Source organism: Cherax quadricarinatus, chromosome 16 (genome assembly GCF_038502225.1).
Source record: "Cherax quadricarinatus isolate ZL_2023a chromosome 16, ASM3850222v1, whole genome shotgun sequence".
Classification (NCBI taxonomy): Eukaryota; Metazoa; Arthropoda; class Malacostraca; order Decapoda; family Parastacidae; genus Cherax; species Cherax quadricarinatus.
The window spans coordinates 11,284,275-11,299,836 of NC_091307.1; the positions used below are offsets into that span (position 1 = coordinate 11,284,275).

The following is a 15,562-nucleotide window of genomic DNA, read 5'->3' on the forward strand; positions in this document are numbered from 1 at the left end:
GTGTAGAAGAGAAGGAGAATACTTCCCGGTAAAAGTAGGTCTTAGACAGGGATGTGTAATGTCACCATGGTTGTTTAATATATTTATAGATGGGGTTGTAAAAGAAGTAAATGCTAGGGTGTTCGGGAGAGGGGTGGGATTAAATTATGGGGAATCAATTTCAAAATGGGAATTGACACAGTTACTTTTTGCTGATGATACTGTGCTTATGGGAGATTCTAAAGAAAAATTGCAAAGGTTAGTGGATGAGTTTTGAGAATGTGTGTAAAGGTAGAAAGTTGAAAGTGAACATAGAAAAGAGTAAGGTGATGAGGGTATCAAATGATTTAGATAAAGAAAAATTGGATATCAAATTGGGGAGGAGGAGTATGGAAGAAGTGAATGTTTTCAGATACTTGGGAGTTGACGTGTCGGCGGATGGATTTATGAAGGATGAGGTTAATCATAGAATTGATGAGGGAAAAAAGGTGAGTGGTGCGTTGAGTTATATGTGGAGTCAAAAAACGTTATCTATGGAGGCAAAGAAGGGAATGTATGAAAGTATAGTAGTACCAACACTCTTATATGGATGTGAAGCTTGGGTGGTAAATGCAGCAGCGAGGAGACGGTTGGAGGCAGTGGAGATGTCCTGTCTAAGGGCAATGTGTGGTGTAAATATTATGCAGAAAATTCGGAGTGTGGAAATTAGGAGAAGGTGTGGAGTTAATAAAAGCATTAGTCAGAGGGCAGAAGAGGGGTTGTTGAGGTGGTTTGGTCATTTAAAGAGAATGGATCAAAGTAGAATGACATGGAAAGCATATAAATCTATGGGGGAAGGAAAGAGGGGTAGGGGTCGTCCTCGAAAGGGTTGGAAAGAGGGGGTAAAGGAGGTTTTGTGGGCGAGGGGCTTGGACTTCCAGCAAGTGTGCATGAGCGTGTTAGATAGGAGTGAATGGAGACAAATGATACTTGGGACCTGACGATCTGTTGGAGTGTGAGCAGGGTAATATTTAGTGAAGGGATTCAGGGAAACCAGTTATTTTCATATAGTCGGACTTGAGTCCTGGAAATGGGAAGTACAATGCCTGCACTTTAAAGGAGTGGTTTGGGATATTGGCAGTTTGGAGGGATATGTTGTGTATATTTATACGTATATGCTTCTAAACTGTTGTATTCTGAGCACCTCTGCAAAAGCAGTGATAATGTGTGAGTGTGGTGAAAGTGTTGAATGATGATGAAAGTATTTTCTTTTTGGGGATTTTCTTTCTTTTTTGGGTCACCCTGCCTCGGTGGGAGACGACCGACTTGTTGAAAAAAAAAAAAAAAAAAAAATGTATGAAAGAGGGGAAGGTACCTAGGGATTAGCAGAGAGCTTGAATAGTTCCTTTATATAAAGGGAAGGGGGACAAAAGAGACTGTAAAAATTATAGGGGAATAAGTTTACAGAGAATACCAGGAAAAGTGTACGGTTGGGTTATTTTTGAAAGAATTAGCGGTAAGATAGAGTAGGATTTCAGATGAGCAAGAAGGCTTTAGAGTGGGTAGGGGATGTGAAGATCAAGTGTTTGCACTGAAGCATATATGTGAACAGTATTTAGATAAAGGTAGTGATGTTTTCATTGCATTTATGGATTTAGAAAAGGCATATGATAGAGTGGATAGGGGAGCAATGTGGCAGATGTTGCAAGTATATGGAATAGGTAGTAAGTTACTAAATGCTGTAAAGAGTTTTTATGAGGATAGTAAGGCTCAGGTTAGGGTGTGTAGAAGAGAGGGAGATTACTTCCTAGTAAAAGTAGGTCTTAGATAGGGATGTGTAATGTCACCATGGTTGTTTAATACATTTATAGATGGGGTTGTAAAAGAAGTAAATGCTAGGGTGTTTCGGGAGAGGGGAGGAATTAAATTATGAGGAATCAAATACAAAATGGGAATTGACACAGCTACATTTTGCTGATGATACTGTGCTTATGGGAGATTCTAAAGAAAAATTGCAAAGGTTAGTGGATGAGTTTAGGAGGGTGTGTAAAGGTAGAAAGTTGAAAGTGAACATAGATAAGAGTAAGGTGATGAGGGTATCAAATAATTTAGATAAAGAAAAATTGGATATCACATTGGAGGGAGAGTATGGAAGAAGTGAATGCTTTCAGATATTTGGGAGGTGACATGTTAGTGGACGGGTTTATAAAGGATGAGGTTAACCACAGAACTGATGAAGGAAAAAAGGTGAGTGATGTGTTGAGGTATATGTGGAGACAAAAAACGTTATCTATGGAGGCAAAGAAGGGAATGTACGAGAGTATAGTGGTATCAACACTCATATGTGGGTGTGAAGCTTGGGTTGTAAATGCTGTAGCGAGGAGGCAGTTATTTTTATATAGCTGAACTTGAGTACTGGAAATGGGAAATACAATGCTTGCACTTTAAAGGAGGGGTTTGGGATATTGGCAGTTTGGAGTGATATGTTATACATCTTTATATATGCTTCTAAACTGCTGTATCTGGGTGCCTTTGCAAAAACAGTGATTATGTATGAGTGAGGTGAAAGTGTTGAATAATGATGAAAGTATTTTCTTTTTGGGGATTTTCTTTCTTTTTGGGTCACCCTGCCTTGGTGGGAGACGGCCGACTTGTTGAAAAAAAAAAAAATCACATGGTACATAGCTGTTATACATTTGGATGACATTAGTACATATGGAAAAACCCTGGTTATACAGGACCTGACGATCTGTTGGAGTGTGAGCAGGGTAATATTTAGTGAAGGGATTCAGGGAAACCGGGTATGTTCATATAGTCGGACTTGAGTCCTGGAAATGGGAAGTACAATGCCTGCACTTTAAAGGAGGGGTTTGGGATATTGGCAGTTTGGAGGGATATGTTGTGTATCTTTATACGTATATGCTTCTAAGCTGTTGTATTCTGAGCACCTCTGCAAAAGCAGTGATAATGTGCGAGTGTGGTGAAAGTGTTGAATGATGATGAAAGTATTTTCTTTTTGGGGATTTTCTTTCTTTTTTGGGTCACCCTGCCTCGGTGGGAGACGGCCGACTTGTTGAAAAAAAAAAAAAAATACAGAACATTTTAGGCAGGCTATATATAGAGCATAAGACTAATAGAACATAATATTGTACATACAGTAGACCCCCGCCTTACGATGGCATCACGTTACATTAAATCTGCCATACGATACATTTGAACGCAAAAATTTTGCGATTCGTCCGGGACGCGTCCAACGTGTGGCCTCAGCGCCAGTGTTTACAAGCCAGGCAATGCGGTTGCATCCACGCATACATTCGGTACATTTCACCTTATCCCAGTGTTTTTTGTGCTTGTAACTGCAAAATAAGTCATCATGGGCCCCAAGAAAGCTTCTAGTGCCAACCCTGTGGTAAAAAGGGTGAGAATTAGTAGGGAAATTAAGAAAGATTTTGAAGGGTTTGAGGCTAACCCTGAGAAGCCTATGCCAGTTGTGGACTCCATTGTGCCTACTTCAAAGATTAAGGAAATGTGTGCAAAGTGGGTTGAACTGCAAACCTTTATGGATGAAAAGCACCCTAACACAGCTATTGCAAGCCATGCTGGTGACTATTACAATGATAATGTTATGGCCCATTTTAGGCAAATCTTAAAGGAATGAGAGGTACAGAGCTCTATGAACAGATTTGTTGTGCGACAGAGGTCCAGTGACTTTCAAGCTGGTCCTAGTGGCATTGAAAGAAGGGAAGTAACCCTGGATAAGGACTTGATACCTCAAGTCCTAATGGAAGGGGATTCCCCTTCTAAACAATAACTTTTACACTCTCCCCTCCTCCCATCCCATCAATCATCATCAGATCTTCAATAAAGGTGTCATGTTTTCTATTCTTAGTACAGTAGTAATTGTGCATATATTCTTCAGTTTGTGTGTATTAAAATTAATATTTCATGTGGTAAAATTTTTTTTTTCATACTTTGGGGTGTCTTGCACGGATTAGTTTGATTTCCATTATTTCTTATGAGGAAAATTAATTCACCTTGCAATAATTTCGGCTTACGATGAGCTCTCAGGAACGGATTAATATCGTAAGGCGGGGGTCCACTGTATATACTTAAAGACATTAAAGAAATAAAGTAAAACTTCCTAATTAATATAACAAATACAGGTTAAAGTACAGTGGACCCCCAACTTACAACATTAATTCATTCAAGAAAGCTCTTCGGGTGCCGTTACTGAACGAATTTGCTCCCACAAGGAATAGTGTAAATTAGATTAGTCCATTTCAGACCCCCAAAAATACACTTACAGAAGCACTTACAAAAATACACTTACACAATTGTTCGAGTTGGGAGCTGTTCGTAAGTTGGGGGTCCACTGTATATTAGAAGTGGAATATGTTACACAATATGAAAAAAACGAGCTAAAATTTGTCAAATAAACTTTTTAATAAAAGTTTTGCAACGTTAGGCAACACTGACACAATAACTTGAAAAAAATTAAATGACACTGAATAGGTGAGTTTAAATAAATGCTAAAGTTCACCATAATTATGATTTCTGAAGATATTATTATTGAATACAATTATTATTTTAAGTAACATAGCTCAGTACACTATTAAAACAGCACCTGTAAATGAAAGGAAATCCAATTTGGCTCAAGAAAGAGGAAGGTATCTCCAATTCTTTGGATCAGGAGCCCATCACACTAAGTAATACTCACCAGCTCCACTTCAAAGTCCTTAATAACCCTGTCAACATTCTGAGGCACAGCAGCATGTGTTTCATCAACTTTTTCATCACTGCTCTCATCACTTTCTTCACCTTCTTCAGATTTGGAGCTCAGTTTTACTGCAGTTACCCTATGAACATTTTACAATTTTGACAAAATATTAACTTTTGCAGGTTTCAAGAAAGAAATGTACAATGCTTTTTAACAAAACACAAGGCAATGTGTTGGTAATAATTATTTATTGTAGATACGAATATATTTTTTATGATGTGGACACGAAGACTGAAAAAAGACAATGTGGAGCATCAGTAGGTAAACTGCTGATGAACTTACAATTGGTATCCCCAGATACAGACATGTCCTGGCATAAGACAGTGTTAATAAAGGCTCCAAATAAGTTCAAAATTTTAATATGCAACTGCCACACAACTGAGAGAAAAAATATTTAAGCACTTTACAATGAGCAATGGCAAAAAAATGCCATAGCTGAAGTACATATGGGTGTAATGCTTTTTTGTGAATAATAAAGTAGATGTAATGTACATTAGTCTACTAGTTATTAATATATTCAAAAAGTAAACAGCATTCTCTGAATATTAAAAATTTAATTGATAAAGTTCCAACCAAGAAGAAAAATCAATTTATATTATTGCATGTAAACTATCTCCACTTTGCAAGTAATATTTTCTTTACAAAACCAGCTTCCTCCAGATCTAATCTACTGTCTACAGTTATGAGTATTCTCCACTCCATAAAGGAGGACATTAACCCTTTCATTGTCAATTCCATAATATTACGGCTTGAGAGCCAGTGTTGGTCCCGTAATACTACGCAAAAATTCTAGCGCCTTCATATCTGGTGGGAGAAAGCTGGTAGGTCTACATGTGAGATAATGGGTCTATGTGCTCAGTGTGCACAGTATAAAAAAAATCTTGCAGCATGCAGTGCATAATGAGAAAAAAAAAAACTTTGACCATGTTTTTGGTTTAAAACACCGACATTGCGGTGTATTTTCGTATGGTATTTATGGATGTATTTTTGTTTTCTTGGTCTCATTTGATAGAATGGAAGACATATTACAGAAATACAGTGGCCACAAAAAAATCCATACATTAACAATTTTTGGACAATAAATTGAAAAACTGCAACTTAATGTATGCACATGTATTTTATTTTCACTCTTTAGCATCCAACTAGTACGTACTTGGTCATGTTACCAATGTTCTTTATCACCATCTGAAGTCACCTGGGCATCGAAGTGGCGAGAGTGGAGAAGAGGGAGGCATCCATGTTGATGCAAAGCTTCTTCAGTGCCTCCTTCAGGTCTGTGATGTTGGTGGGTCAAGCTTTTGCAATCTCATTTTTACATCACATGCCAGGCATTCTTGATAGGATTTAGGTCAGTGGAATTGCCTGGCCACTCCAAAACACTGATATTATTGTCCTCAAGGAACTTTTTCACTCCTTTTGACTTATGGGCAGGGGCACCATCATGAATAAAAAATCACAATCGTGAATGTTCCAAAATGTCAACATGTGGTCCCCTTAACACCTCGATATAATTACTCCCCTTCATCATAATGTTCTTAGGAAGAGAGTGCAGTTCACCTCTGCCCTTATAACCACTAAAAGCACCCCAGACCATAACACTGTCAGGGTGCTTCACTGTCTTCATGGCATAAAGCAGGTCATAATGAGACACACCACTGGGATGATGGACAGTCTTAGAACCGCTCCTGACAAGCCTGAAGGTGTTCTTATCGCTGAACATCACCTTCTGCCACTAGTCTGAGGTCCAATCCTTGTATTTCTTGCAGAACTGAACCTGTTTCTTCTTCATGGCTTCAATTAGCATGGGCTTCTTGGTAGCACATCAACCAGGCATTTTCAGGTCCTTTTGCAGTCGGTACTGAATGGTTCGCACTGCGACATCTTTCAGAAGTGCAGGATGCTTTTTCTTGAGGTCTGTGGCTGTTATGGCAGGATCTGATAATGCTTCGCTCTTCAGGATCTTGTCTGTGCGAAGAGAAGTCTTTTTGGAGGCCCCAGCCCCCACCTTCCTAGGTGGTACGGTGCCAGGTGGGAGTGAGGCAGCTGCTTTCTTTGAGGTTGTAAATTGCCATCCTAGTCACCTTCAGGTCTGCAGCTACAGATATCACAGACATGCCTTGCTCGAATAGGGTGAGTGCACGAGTCTTCTCTACAACTGAAAGTTTAGTTTGACCCATTTTGACCACTTGGAGCAGAGATATAGCATGGCAAAGTTCGTGGTCAAGTTAAAAAATGGGCAATGAGTAACAACGTAACAATCCTTCTTCCTCATCGAGCTCTAGAAGAGCACTGAAGCGTGGGGTGGTGGGGAATTTTGGAGCAAGATGGGCTTCAGTACACTAAGCCATCACAAGCTCTGCCCACTTTTCTTATGGTGGAAATTCAAGTGAAATGTATACACCAAAATCTAGTGTATTGATTTTTTTGCGTTGGAAATATATAGACCTTTTCTTTTGCGGCCACTGTCAAGACGATTTTGAATGGTTTTCAGACTAAAAGTACCTTGAAATTGAGCTCAAAGTAGCGGAAATGTTCAATTTCTGCCGATGTTCAAGAGTAAACAAATCATGCCACACGTGGGTCTCATAAGCTTTCACAAACGTGTTGATATTATTTATCCCATTTTTACAATAATGCAGTAGTCTGCAAGACAGTAAATCTTCTATTTTTTGTGTGAATAAAAATTCAAAATGGAAAGCAAGCGTAATATAAGAGGGGCCTGGAGATGGGACTAATGAAGAGAAAATGCTCTTTTAGTGCTAGGAATGTCTGCATTATTTATTCTCTAATCTGCTTAAAAGACATTCTTAAGCATGAATACATTTTAAATGAAATCCTATGGTTACGTACTGGTAATTTGCCAAGCAAAATAGACACTGGGTACTAAAATGAAAACATATAATCAAAGCTATTCACTAAATGGCCTTGAGTAAAAACATTGTATAATCAAAGCCTGTGGGTTTGATTATACAATGGAGTACAAAAAAAAAAAAAAATCAGGAAGACAACTGTAATTAAAGACATTATGATCATCCATTACAGTGATTCCAGACAATTTTCAAGAACTTTTGGCTCTGCTTGCTGTTATTAGCTTATGGCTGTGCTATTTGCATTTAAGTTCCATGAATCAATAATAGAAATGGCACCTGTCTATATATGATCACTAACACTATTTTTTGCCTAACTGGATACATTATACACTTCCCAGCATCTTAGAACTGGAAGGCACTCCTCAATCAGATTGTCACCAGGACTTGCACTATATCTTCCGAATGAGGCCAAAATACACATTCTTTCTATTTTGTGTTTTATTTTCCAATTATGTGAAATTTACCTTATGCAAGATTATAATAAGCTCCAAGTTACAGTATATGAAAATGATCAAAGTAAGGGCAGCTGGTTATCTCTCAATTTAATGAATTATTATTAGTTCCCAATAGCTACAGGATAAATAAAAATTTTCCTGACACTCTGTTTTCATAATGTGTTAATGTGTTTTATTTTCAGGAGCAAGGGGCTAGTAACCCCTTCTCCTGTATAAATTAGTAAATGTAAAAAGAAAAAACTTGTTTCTTCTTTTTCAGGTCACCCTGCCTCAGTGGGAGACAGCAGCTGTCTCCCACAACAGTTTTGAATATTTTACACATAGTATAGGTCCAGAATAAATCAATTATTACCTTTCTGTAACTCTCGGACGTTGAGTGCCCAGAAGTGGAAAGTCCTCTTCCTCCATATCTTCCATCTCCTCTTCCATCTCTTTAAGTTGAGCAACACTCTGCTTAAGGATGGACCTCCCAAGTTGTCCCTCAACATACTGTATTTGGGAACAACTTAATTACTGCTAATACCTCAGTGACCTCATTAAATATAGAAAACCCCAACTTACAGAGTTTCTAAGTTACAGACAAGAGCACTAAAAAAATGAGGCACTTGGAACAAATTATATGTATAGCTGCTGTACAAACACTTGTGACAAGTAACCATCTTCTGTATTGTTTTCTAGTCAAGGAACTCTTAGGTTGAAAAGTAAGGAATAAAACTTCACTGCAAGTTGCAAACCTGTAAGTCTTTTTTCCTGTTTTTGGCACAGATAACACTAAATATCTAAGACAAATATTCTGTATAAAACAATAAACACACATGCACACACATTCGCATACTAATATCAACACGTCATTCAAGTCAAAATGTGTCCTATGGCCTGGTAGGCAATGTTCTCGCATCATACACACAGTGTCTGTGGTTCTATCCCCGGCAAGAGTGGAAACACTGGGCGTTTTTCCTTACACCTATTGTGTCCGCTCACCTAGCAAGGAAGTAGGTACCTGGGTGTTAGTTGACTGATGTGGGTTGCATCCTGGGGGACAAGATTGAGGACCCCAATGGAAATAAAACAGACAATCCCTCGATGCCACACTGCCTTGCTTGGGTTATCCTGGGTGCCTAATCCTCTGGGGTTAAAAATCTGAATAAAATATTTTCTTAAAATGCAAATAACTAATCTAAGCTGACAAATTACAGCAACAAAGCACAAAATTAAAAAAAAAAAATAGTGAACACAAAAGCAAACACACAAACACATACAAATATGCACACAGACACACATACATATATATGATAGTCCCCAGAAGTATTTTCAGGAAGTCTTCTGCAAATCTGCACACTATCTTATAAATCTGAGAAAGTTGATTAAATGCCACTGTTTTAATAAATACTGCACCTCTTCAAGTTATAGCAATGTAAGAGAAGGATACAAGATGTTATAATAAAGTAAAGGAAGCTTAACAGTAAATACTATAATCTAGCTCTTTCCTAATGAAAACTTGTGCATCAGCTACTTAAAATTTTGCTTATTTCTTCTTTGTTATATAACAGTTGTCTCATTCTTTTCACAAACTTTTGTCCAATACATATGAAGAAATCCTTTCAAATGAGACTTACTTACCTAGATACCCTAACTGTACAAAATCTCTCCTCTTTTACACTTCACTTCAAACAGAAATTAATATGAAAGAGTAAATCATTTTCTTTGCCAAGGGATTTTGATATGAAAATGGTAGTCTCTCTACTAGATTCAGTCAAGAGCCTGATTGCTATAATTACAGCCCTTAAAATATGACAGCTTCAGGACAGTTTGCACTTGCACATTCTTGTAAAACGAACAGTTATATGCCCCTTATTCAGGCATGACATAGGTTTATTTAGCTGTATTAATATTATACTGTACATGTATATTCAAAATAATCACTAAACTGCATTACCTAGCTGGTTTTATAGATTCATAACCTACCCTCCAGCAAAGCAACAATATGAGATTTCAACACACACACACACACACACACGCACACGCACACGCACACGCACACGCACACGCACACGCACACGCACACGCACACGCACACACACACACACACACAAAGTATGTGGCTAGGAGATAATACTGATTTATGACCACTTAAAAGTTATATAAATTTGGAATTAAACACTGTATTGTACTCTACCTCATCATCTCCATCCCTTCTCTCTTTACGAATTTTTATACGCCCAGTTGGTCGAGCAACTTCCTCACGTGCCATTTGTTCATCAAGTGGACCGGGACATGACACTTTTCCACCCATCCTTTTAAGTTTCTTGACTTTTCCCATCTTGAAGGTTTACTCCTAACTTAATTGTGCCAGACTGAAATATAATTATTGCATTACAGTACTGAAATGGTTAAAAATAAAATGGAGATCAACCAACAAACACACACACATTTTTTTTTTTTTGCAATATTGTGCAGTACATTTATTATCACATTTTTCCTCTCTATTTTCCTGCCCACTTTCTGGGGAATCATTATATCATATGTCTGACACCATAGTACAAAACATATTTCACGAGTTTTATCAGAGATGAACTGCAGTTATAGTACATTTTTGGACACACACTGGGAAAAAAAAATACTTTTGAAAGAATGATGCTTAACAGACTGTACTACAGAATCAGAGATCAACTTTCCCCCTACCTCTATGGGTTCATGAAAGGTAGAAGTGTGCAGAACTGTATTTCCACCTTTCTCACTGCACACACCTCTACTAGTTTTACCACTTTTCTTGATCTAAAATCTGCATTTGATATTGCGAACAGAACCGTTATACTACATGAATTAGCCAAAACGAATATTGGTGGTAGCTTACTCTGCTGGATAATAGGATACCTGTCAAATAGAGTATCCTCTGTCCTTTACCAAGGCTTCAGAAGTGATTCTAAAGAAATGTCTTTAGGTACACCGCAGGGAGGAGTTCTTAGTCCTATGCTATTTAATATTCTGATTAATGCTCTCCTAAATGCTCTACCTGCCTCACCTAAACATATAGCTATAAGCTATGCTGATGATATCATGATCCATACAACAGGGCATAAGAAGATGAATACCATTCTTAATGAAGTTCAAGCAATTTGTAATCGACTAGGCCTCATAATATCTTCCTCTAAAACTAAGATATTAACAAGCAAACGACATCCCCCACCCATCTATTTGCAGGGTGAAATCATTAGCTACGTTAAAACTTACAGATATCTTGGTGTAGATGTACCCTTTAACAAATCCACTATACCACAACTAAACAAGAAATGTAAAGCTAGGCTAAATGCTCTCAAAGCTGTTGCTGGCTACAATCCCAACTATGGTGCAAATGTGAGAATCGTGAGAATGATGTACATAGCCTATGTTAGGTCCTTAATTGATTATGCTGCTCCCATGTTGATATTAGCTAGAGAAAGTTCTCTCCGACCCTTGGAGTTAATGCAAAATGAAGCTCTCAGGATTATTCTTGGCTGTCCCAGATCTACAAAAGTTCTTAACATGAGGAAGGAGCTTGGTATTTCTAGTATCAGTGATAGGATTGTTGAAATTAACACTGTACTCGGTATTAGAATGTTGACAAAAGAACCAGACACTGTCACAGTGAATCTTACCAAGTGTCTAGAGGTAAATACACACAGATCTAAATGGATTGTGAAAACGTGCAATTGCATTAAGTTTTATAACCTACATGAACTGTATCACTGTAGGCAACAAGAGCATTTCACCCCTCCATGGAAGATGTGTTCATTTAATATCACATACCTACAAGTCCCTCCCAAGAAGCTCATTGCTAGTAATCCCTTCCTTAAATCTCTTGTTAGAGCAACTGCTCAAGAAGAAATTTCTCACCTAGCTGGTAGTAACAAGTTATCACAAGTTATATACACTGATGGATCTAAACAGGAGTCTTCTGGCAGGGCTGCATCTGCTCTTGTTGCCACCTCCCTAGTTAAGAACGATAATAAATTTGTTGAGTTAGGCATAAGAATTAACAACTGGGCGTCTACACTGCAAACTGAATTGTTTGCAATCCTAATGGCGCTAAAGCTAACCTATGACACTGAGCTTGACTCTATCATCATTACTGATTCTATGTCATCACTGAAGGCTCTTGACTCATATAATGACTCCAACAACATGCTCATTGGGGAAGCCAGGTATAGATACTCAAAAATTAGGGACAAAGGAATTAATGTACAATTGCTATGGATCCCATCACACATTGGATTACTCCTTCATGATAAAGTTGATACGTTAGCCAAGAAGAGTATCGAGAAGGAGAATGTAGAATATAACTTTGGTATAACTGTGTCTAGCATTAGGAATAATATTAGGAGAGAAGTAAATAATGAAAATGATTGTTATAGGAATGCAGTTAGAAGCCTGAGTAGATCTATAACCCACTATGATAACATGAACGTAGATAAGTATGTTTATGGAGCAACTTGCAATGTGAACAGACTGACTGATGTTGTAGTGGCCAGGCTTAGGCTTGGTTACAAGTACTTCTGGCAGTTTGGGAGACACACAGATGATGATCAAACTAAATGTAAATTATGTGATCAGGCATATGGTCACTCTCTTGAACACTATGTGCTTAATTGTCCACTTATTGAGGAATACAGAGACAGACAGTATAATAACCTATGTGACATGTCAAGATATCTTATTAATGAAAATAAGATACCAGATATACTAAGCAAATTTCCTAAATTTGCTTGTAACAGATAAGTGAACTATAGATATGTAGATATAAATCCATATGTATTCCTGTTAACCCTTTGGGGCCTAGTTCCTAGGCCTTTTGTGTATCCATATGCTCTCGCGCTACCGTCTACAGGATGGATATGGGGTGCACAATAAACTAGCCACTTCGGTGGCAAAATCTAAAAACACTGGGAAAATAAATATGTTGAGTAATATACATACTATTCTAATAATGTTACTAGTTTCCAAGTGCCTGTACTGTATGTCTGAAATAATGGAATTGCCCTATTGTGATCTATACTCACAGCTATGCCTAGTAATTTTAATTGGTTTTACGATTTACATTAACTATACGTACTGTAAAGTACTATTATTTGAAGAACATAAAAATAGCATATGTGTGTAGCTATCTAAATATGATGGAAAACAAAGTTCAAAATGAAATAAAATTTACTAGTGTACAGTGGAACCTTGGTTTTCGTCTTTAATTCGTTCCAGAGAGTCTGACGAAAACTGAATTTGGCGAAAACTGAAGCAATATTTCCCATAAGAAATAATATAAATCCAATTAATCTGTTCTAGACACTCAAAAATATTAACAAAAAATATATTTTATAGAGAATAACTATAGTTTTACATACAGAAAACAATGAGAAATAAATATAAAGCACTAATGAAATGGATAAATGAACATTTAAAATCGCTTTTACCTTTATTGAAGAATCTTGTTGGAGTATGGAAGAAGGTGAGGAGGGGAGAGGGGGAAGAGGTTATCTCTACCACCATCGCTACCGCCCTCTACCACAATCACTACCACCATCACAACCACTGCCGCCCTCTACCGCCATCACTACCACCCTTTACCACAAAACTTTGCAATTCATTCCACTTTCATACTTTGCTACGAGTTCTTTCTTGAATTTTATCGTGTTTCTCGGAATTTTCTTTCCATATGGCGGAAGAAAACCAAGGTGATGAACAAAAACTGGGACAATATTTTGATGAAAAAAGTTGTTGGAAACCGAATTCAACGGAAACCAGGGCAAACAAAAACCGAGGTTCTACTGTACATGATTTTGATAGCAATGTGCATCATAAATTTTTAACTCTTCAATTGTCACTGTTATACAAGTACATATAGCCTATTTAATTTAGTAATTGTAAAATTGTGTACAAAAATGATAACCTATGGTGGTGTTGGAGGTTATTAGGCCAACACAGCTTATAATGCATTGGTTACTTAACTCTGGGCAGTAACAGGAATTAAAAAAAAAAAAAAAATTCTCAAACAGGAACAGTGGACCTTAACAACTGACTTTATTGGGTTACCCTAAGTTAAATCCATTACATACTTTTAATCTGCCCATAGCAAGTGCCCTCAAGAACACTGCAAAGAAATAATGTTATGTACACAAAGCCTAAATAACTTATTTGCATACACTTCATAATTAGCCTCACCTAAAGCAGGTTAAAAATCTAAAATGTTTATCACTCCAATCAATTACCCAACAGGAAAATCATGGGGACAAACTTTTAAAGGAGACAATGGAAAAAAATGCTACAAATGCTCTGAAAAGAGGAAAACGTTTACAAACTTCAGTACATCAATACTTTACATACGAAGACGTTTCGGTCACCAAAAGGGTTCTCACTGGTGCAGGAAACATCTTCACAATTAAAATACAATAACCCATGTTTTTTCTCTTACGTACTGTTGGTATATTACCACGTTACACTATCAAAACACACAAATCTGATATCTTATGTTAAGCCATCATAACATATCACTTTTTAATATTAGTAATGACTATATATAACATACACTATAATACAAATATGAATAAATATTAATTATATGTACCGCAATACCATTATATAAAGCTGACCTAAAAGTAATACAACTATCACGACACTTTTACTGTCCTAAATGAAGTGTGTCAAAATATAGTCAAGCTGCATTAATGTAATGCTCCGTCCCAATACATACTGGAGGTATGTATTGGTATGTATGTATGAACTTATGTAAAATGAGATGGCTCAGAGCTGGATGACATTATTATAATTAAGGGGGAAGCGCTAAACCCGTAGGATTATACAGCGCCTGTGGGGGGGATGGAAGGTATTTAGGGAACTGGAGCACAGATCCAGTTCCCTAGATCAAGAGCCCCTCACCAGCATCAAGAAACCTTCCTTGAGGGGAGAGCTGGATGACAGACTCATGGGACTAAAGGCTATGCACGTCAGTTTTCTATTCAACTTCTTTTGAAAAGTCTACATCCTTTTACATTTAAAAGTCCTTCCTCTTCCTTCTCCCGAGCCACGCAGCTTGCTACTGGGAGTATGGGACGTGTAATAAGCTTGAACTCCTTGAAGTTGTCTTAAGAACTGATGAATGCTCCATGTGCAGCCTCTGACTTAAATATCTATCCTACAGAATAGTATACTCTTATTAAAACTCTGTAAATCGTATTTATTAAGTAAAATAACACAAACTAAAAAATAAAAATACTAAATTTATATCATAGTAATACTAGTATTATAACATCATTAGAAGTATAATATAAAAAATATACATTATATAATACTGAAATATAAATGTAAACAAATGAAATAAATTGCGCCGGGGAAGCGCAAGCCAAAAATTGCATTAGCTACTTTCATTTATTTATTTATTTATTAATTTGAACATGATACATTGAAGTACAAAAAAATACAGTGGTTAAGTGTAACATGCCAAAGCCCCTTGTATGCAGAGCATTATGGGCAGGCTT

General features: G+C 37.2%; 1 protein-coding gene across 3 annotated transcripts in view; it reads right to left on the minus strand.

Annotated features, from left to right (window-relative positions):
• bys (Bystin) overlaps positions 1-15,235 on the minus strand; it is a 52,562-nt gene extending 37,327 nt beyond the window's left edge. Inside the window, exons 1-5 of one of the 3 annotated variants that reach the window (XM_070085407.1) lie at positions 15,077-15,210; positions 11,934-12,029; positions 10,237-10,414; positions 8,413-8,549; positions 4,676-4,814 (exon numbers count right to left, since the gene is read on the minus strand). In XM_070085407.1, coding sequence (XP_069941508.1) covers positions 4,676-4,814; positions 8,413-8,549; positions 10,237-10,380 — 420 coding nt within the window. In that variant the 5' untranslated portion in view covers positions 10,381-10,414; positions 11,934-12,029; positions 15,077-15,210. Of the gene's footprint in view, positions 1-4,675; positions 4,815-8,412; positions 8,550-10,236; positions 10,415-11,933; positions 12,030-14,963 lie in introns of all 3 variants that reach the window. The other 2 variants (XM_053776846.2, XM_053776847.2) reach the window with 2 other exon arrangements.
• Between the last annotated feature and the right edge of the window lie 327 nt (positions 15,236-15,562).